A 6,740-nucleotide genomic window follows, 5' to 3' on the forward strand; every position below is an offset into this window, starting at 1 on the left:
AAAACAATTTACTATGTCTAAGCCAATTTTAAAAACTTATCCATATAAATATTACTCAAATTATTAGGATTCGTTCCCCCTCAAAATTCCACCATTTATATAAATCTTCAATAAGTCAAAAATATTTATTACAGAATGTGTAATTTTTTTTTATATATCCAATTTTAGATTAGATTTTATACGCACTCCCCAAATATCGACATTAATATTAATTAGGTCACTCTTCAAATATCCAAAAAGAGTTGTACCATTAGTCATAATTTATTAGTTTTATTTTTTGTTTTACATAGCACACTGTTTTTTTATAAGGTCAATGATCAATCTATGTTGTTTAACATGGTCAAAAAAGTTCTCATAAATAGCACAAAACGAAAAAAAAAAAAAAAAAAAATTGAACTACCAACTTGTTCAAAGCATCTCTTGGTACAATGAAACAATACAAGGCATATCTGTAAATGCAATTCCCTTTTTTTGGGTTGGTACGAGAACTAAGTACTAATTCTTCAAGTCAATTAGTATTTGAGAAAAAAATTATATTTTTCCATACATGCTAGTTGATAAATTTTGTGACATGTCAATATGGCAACGTAGTAGAATAATGCTTTATTAAACTCCTTTAGTTAGTTGATGCCATAACTTATTTATCATAATATATGCCCATTCATTCAATGATATCTATTAACCGTTTGGATTTTCCGATGTTATTTAATTATATTATAAGCATCATATAGAATTAATCCAAAAATGCTCATCCTTTGAATATTCTAATTTAGAAATAATAATTACCGATGCATTTATTTACTTGTTCAATTATGAAAGAAATTTCGCTAATTAATCTTTATTTATATTTATTTTTTTTTATAGGAAATAGCTTCATCAAAATTTGTTTGAGCAATTTCAATAAGATATTCTCCGCAGAAGAACCAGTGTCAATGTTTCTCACTAATTAATAGTTTCCGCCTCAACCAGATAGAATTAGAAATACCGTGTCACCAAACCTTGTTGGAATCAACGAGCTAACCAACTTTAATAAGATTGTGGATAGCTTCTTGAATAGTACTAAAACCATGAGAAATTATTTTAAAAAAATTGTTGTACAACATGCTCCTAGCCGCAATGAGCGTAATTTGCGCCGTGGCGAGGAGGCTTGGACGACATTTTTTAAGAATTGTCATCCAAAGTGTGTCGTCCAAACCATAGTTCGCGGTAGTGTCATGTGTTACTTCTTGTTAGCATCATTTATTGAAACTGAATGATAACTTACATATTTTATAAAGGTCAAGGGTTTTTGAGATGAAAGCTCATAATACTTTAGACTTCTTTGTCAAATAGGATTATTAGACGCCAACCAATGATAACCTGATGAGTCTAACACATATTTGTTCCTCACAATTGATCACAATACAAAAAAATTGAACTTGATTCTGCCACTCTCCTTTGTGGGCACGTTGTAACGCTGTAAATGTTGATATACATATATGTCTTGTGCAGATACAAAGAAACCTGCAATTGAGAATACAAGAACAAGGGAGATACCTGCAAATGATGTTCGAGAAGCAATGCAAATCAGGTATGTACAAGATAAAGGCTTCATCCTCAGCTTTTGAGAACCCTTCTGCCTCGCCTTCCGACCCAATTCGAGATTCCCCTGAAAAGGGTGACCCAGAGACCTCCAAAACCGACAACAGGAAAAGTGAAAACGATGCCAAAACTACACCACGAGAAGGTTCTGATAAGATCAACAGGCATCAAGAGGAAGCTAAGAAACACGAGCCAGACTCGTGCGAAGCCGGTTCTCAACCAACAAAGCGTCCGAGAACAACCGAATAAGCCGACTCGCAAGTCAACTTAGCATTAGAATTGAAACTGACAATACATCAATAGTAATATCGAGTAGCCGTAGATTGGAAGAAGAGCTTTTGAAACTTGTCAATTATTGCAGTTGGAACTATCATTAAACAAGTTTTGCCACACTCTATTCTTAATACTCGTATTTAGGGCTCTCGGAATTATCTGGCTCCATTGCCGTGTTATCTGCAAGGAATCGACTGTTCTCGGGTCTAAATTATAATAATACAGTGTCGTCGACTACATAACCTTGAGATTAATACTGTTGTGTTCTCTCTATTATCCCTTGGATGTTTACTTGTAATATCGTACCGGCTAATTCCTTTACGGATTGTAGCGCGTTGTGTTGTGATTGTCGAAGAAAATTCGGCAGGATTGTGTGTGATTGAGACTGGGTAATCTTTAAAGATCTAAAATTTCCCATCTTACCAAAAAAAACACAACGCGATTGATGACCAAACGCGAAGCTTAAATCATACACGGCCAGAGGCAATAAAATGAAGTGAGAACCAAACTTCAAGCTTAGGTTAATCAGAAAATATAATCTAGCATGCTTCCTTTGAACCTAAGCAACACCAAAAAATATATATTAAAATAGAAAACAAACCCATTTTTGATCTCGTACCAAATCACTAACGTCTCTTAGAATCAAACTCACGACTTCCCTACTCATAGTAGGTAGATTCTAACTCTCTTGTCCATTCTCTTTTCTCCTTTTTCACTCTCAATCCCCACAATATAACTACACTCTCATCATTCCTCCACAACAAAAACCAACTCTCTTCATCCCCGATCTCCTCTGATCATATCACCACGCCATGGCCTCGAACCCCATGGCCGGCTCTACCTCGTTCCCTGAAACCGAGGTATAACTTTCCTAACCCCACACACACACAGACACACAATACTCGATTCGACAACAAGACATAATTTTTTTTTTGCAGAATCGGCCTCCGACACGACAAGCCTTGTCGAAGAGCACTTGCCGTGTGTGTGGGGACGAAATCGGGTGCAACGAGAACGGAGAGGTGTTCTCGGCTTGCCACGTGTGCAAGTTTCCGGTTCGTCCGTGCTACGACTACGAGCGTAGCGACGGAAACCAGTGCTGTCCTCAGTGCAACACTCGTTATAAGCGCCACAGAGGTGTGTGATACTACGTACATTTCCGTATCTATGCGCTGAGAAAGTTTCGTGAAAACTTGTGGCCTAAGTTATTATTATCCTGTTCAAGTTGTCCCAGGGTCGCTGGGGATGATGAAGACGAATTCGATGGAGAAGATTTCGACGACGAGTTTCCAGTTAAGAATCATCTTAACTTGATCACTCAGATCAGAATCCTCTTGCCAACGACTCGGTAAAAAAAAATATTATTTTCCGGAAGATCTATTTGAAGACATTTTCAGGGCAATTATAAATAATTATTTATTTTACAGGATGGTGGAGACAACCATAACAATAATAACAGTAATCAGCAATGGCAGCCCAATCTTCACGCTTTCTCTGTTGGAGGAAGTGGTAATTGGATTTCCTAAACGATATCAGAAATATATATATATATATATATATAGACATTCAATTAATTGCGTTGCTGTGATTGGAATGTGTAGTTGCTGGTAAGGAATTTGAGGGAGAGAGAGAATGTTATGGCAATGAGTCCAATGAGGAATGGAAAGACAGAGTGGAAAAGTGGAAAGCGAGGCAAGAAAAGAGAGGAAATGTGCTCAGCAAAGACGATGTAAACAACGTTGAAGCCGATGAGGATGATTACATGCAAGTCTCAAATCACACCTCTCAATAAAAGAATAAATAAAAATTACTCACAACTGAATAACAAGAGTAGGCCAATTTTTATTTATTATCGAGCGCTATGATTAAATGGACAGTCTTAACATTAAAGTTGTGTACTTGAAAAAGAAAGACAAGAAAGTCACCAATAATCTCCACAAGAGCAATTCCCATCTTTATGATACTAACTGAAGAATAGAAGTAAAATGAAACAAGGTGTAGTATAATTGTTGAAAAAAATTACCAATAATCTCCACAAGAACAATATCCATCTTTGAAATGGTGAAACCTACTAGCGTCCTTGAGAACGATTTCTCTCCCGGCGACCAAAGCGATCAACTTGATCGCGGAGTGGCAATCACCGCTGACCCGATGGCCCTGCGCGATCTGCAGCGGCGTCCCGTCGGAAGTATTGATGATCCCAAACGAGATCGCGAGTTTCTCGCTCTGATGCGACGACCGTTCTTCGCGTTCGTCGAGCACAGAGCCTCGCTCGGGGACGTACCCGAGCTCTGTGATCTCGGCCGTCAGTTCCTCGAGTTTCCGGTAGATTTTTTCGGTTTCCGCATGGGTCTTGTCTCCAGACCGAAACACGTGAGCCTGTTTCTTCACCTCTATCCAAGTGCACGCCAGGACAACGTGAAATGGTCGGTTTTAACGCCCGAGTCTCTCATCTCGTAATACGAACTCAGTGCTTCCTCGGTGTGTTCGTGGCGCGCGTTCGCTGCGATGATTGAGTTCCAAGCCACCGTTGTCTTCTTCGCCATCCTGGAGAACACGAGCCGAGCTTCTTTAATGGAGTTGCACTTGCTGTACATATTGATCAGAGCGCAGGCCATGAAGGCGTCGGCCACCACGTTGGACTTGACCGCGCAGGAGTGAATCTGCCGTCCGATCGTCACAATTCCGAGGCCCGAGCAGGCTCGGATCGCCTCAGCGAAATCCCTCGAATCCACGAGGCCCGCGATCATCATGGTGGATGAGACCAAGTCCCACTCGGGCAATTCCTCGAACAGTTTGCGTGCCTCTTTCATCATCCCGCACCTCACGTTCATATAAAGAAACCTCTTCCTCATTCTCATGTGCAAATCCAATTCAAGGCCAGTCCTGGAAACGAATTCAGAGAGATTTTTCACTTCTCTAACGGAGTTCAATCCGATGCAAGCATACACCAGTGAATCGAGAGTACTGGTCCGGATTCCATTACAGCCAGCGATCTCCAAAACCCTGAAAAGCTCGAGTGCTTCTCCGTATCTCTTCCCCGAAACAAGCTTCTCTATCTCATCGCAAATCCCACTAATCGACCTCGTAGCCACCTTCGGCTCCTCGATCGATGCCGTTTTTTTCCTCTCGCCAACGTCCACCGCGAAACGTTTCGCCTCCGGGCGTGGCTGGAGAGAGCACTTTGCGCGGGGAGCCACAGCCTTCGGCGGCGATATCAGAGATCTCCGGCGCTCGAAGGACCGAGTATCGGAGGAAGAAAAACCGAAGACGCAAGAAATTGTGGCGGTTCGAGATCCGAGCGAGATTTCCATGGCTATAGAGATGAGATCGTAGCTTTGGAAACACACGCAGAGAAGAAAGATCAGAGCGAGTTTCGTTCGGAGATTTGCTTCGGAGAGTACGAAGTCTGAGACCAACTCTTATGTTCACCGAATTAAAATATTAATTTTATATTCAACTTTCTCTTTTTATTTCCATACCCTTATATTTATTTCATATCTTCCAATTATACCACTTATTCATTATTTAATAATAAAATATTACTCCGTAAAATAATTCAAAATACAAATTAACATAAACTAAACTTAATATTAATTAATGTCATTTTAGTTTTTCTCAAACTCTAAATGTCAATGTTGTATTTGAAAATAAATTTAAAATATAAAATATAAAATATGAATAATTTAAGGATAAATATGATATAATTTTATAAATAAGTGCAAATGTATAAATTATAAACTTTACAAGGGTTAAAAAAAATTAGTGTAGTGAATAGTGTTGCGCCAAATATGGCGCAACACTAAAATCAATTAAACACCCACACCATTTTGGCGTGGGATATAAGGTATGGTTGGACTCCACCCTGACGCCATTCAGTGGGAATGACGTTCGGGTAGAGTTGGTCTGAAGCCTGAAAGAAACGGTTTCTTGCATTGTTAACTCCGCCTAACTTTAAAAATAGAAGAAGTGCTAAAATCTAACTTTAAAATTTTTGTCAAAAACTATCTGCGTACTGTTTTGAAAATAATCAGAAAATATTCTATATTTGATAAACATATTTTTCGATTAAAGGGTTAGATAGAAGACATTTAAACCTAACTTTTCTAAAAAGAATCAACGCAAAACCAAATTTGTTGAATCCACAGCAAGCGTTTAAAGTCTCAAAATCGGGAATAGGTCTCAGGTCTGTGCACTGATTTGAAAATAATCGGAAAATATTCTGTATTTCATAAAAACATTTTTCGATTAAAGATTTAGATAGAAGAAACATAAACCTAACTTTTCCACAAAGAATCAACGCAAAAAACATTTGCTTTAAACCAGGACAAGCGTTTTAAGAAACCGTTTTCAAATAATCCGAACCAGAGAGAAAAGAAAGCATACCTAATAGGAGCTACGAATTTTAAAACCAAGAGAGAGATGAGGGAGGGAGAGAAGAGAAAAATCGTTAAAAGAAGAGTAGGGCATGTTTAAATATGATTTAATTAAACCCTAAAAGCCCAAACCCTAATCCTACTTCTTAATATATTAATAATAATTATTATATATATAAATATATATGCGTGCACTACTAACCTGACTAATATATACATAGTATAATATTATATTATAATATTTATATTATATTATATAATATAATATATAACATAATTATATATGTACGTATAATAACTTAACACATTAATCTTATATATATAATATATAACTTATATACAATATATATATATATATATATATATCTATAATATGTAATCTAAAGAGTATATTAAAATCAAAAATACCCTAAAGCATACTTAAAAGAAAAACTTCAAAAACTATCACATAAAAATATAATCATTCACTACTACTTCATTAAAAAAAAACTAACGTAACTCGAACACAAA

The 6,740-nt window shown here is 37.3% G+C and overlaps 2 protein-coding genes across 3 annotated transcripts; one reads left to right on the forward strand and one right to left on the reverse strand.

The window, feature by feature from the left end:
• The first annotated feature begins 2,632 nt into the window (after positions 1-2,632).
• Positions 2,633-3,617, forward strand: LOC149387593 (cellulose synthase A catalytic subunit 4 [UDP-forming]-like). Of its 2 annotated transcripts, XR_016300813.1 has the most exons (5): positions 2,633-2,714; positions 2,793-2,991; positions 3,080-3,202; positions 3,282-3,363; positions 3,456-3,617. XR_016300813.1 is itself a non-coding variant. In XM_089624202.1 (3 exons), exons 1-3 carry the CDS (start codon positions 2,667-2,669, stop codon positions 3,166-3,168), a joined length of 336 nt encoding a protein of 111 aa, XP_089480328.1. In that variant the 5' UTR covers positions 2,633-2,666; the 3' UTR covers positions 3,169-3,277. The 2 variants fall into 2 exon arrangements, 1 of the variants encoding a protein (XP_089480328.1); XM_089624202.1 differs by lacking the exons at positions 3,282-3,363; positions 3,456-3,617 and having other exon boundaries at positions 3,080-3,277.
• Positions 3,618-3,665: 48 nt separating this feature from the next.
• On the reverse strand, positions 3,666-5,168 carry LOC149387594 (pentatricopeptide repeat-containing protein At5g50390, chloroplastic-like). Its single transcript, XM_089622188.1, has 4 exons — positions 4,322-5,168; positions 3,927-4,247; positions 3,754-3,821; positions 3,666-3,671 (listed from the first exon to the last, which is right to left on the reverse strand). Exons 1-4 carry the CDS (start codon positions 5,166-5,168, stop codon positions 3,666-3,668), a joined length of 1,242 nt encoding a protein of 413 aa, XP_089478314.1.
• Positions 5,169-6,740: the final 1,572 nt, after the last annotated feature.

The sequence above is a fragment of the Urtica dioica genome, chromosome 8 (assembly GCF_054948205.1).
Source record: "Urtica dioica subsp. dioica isolate 48M chromosome 8, U.dioica_male_clone48M_v1_H2, whole genome shotgun sequence".
Lineage (NCBI taxonomy): Eukaryota > Viridiplantae > Streptophyta > Magnoliopsida > Rosales > Urticaceae > Urtica > Urtica dioica.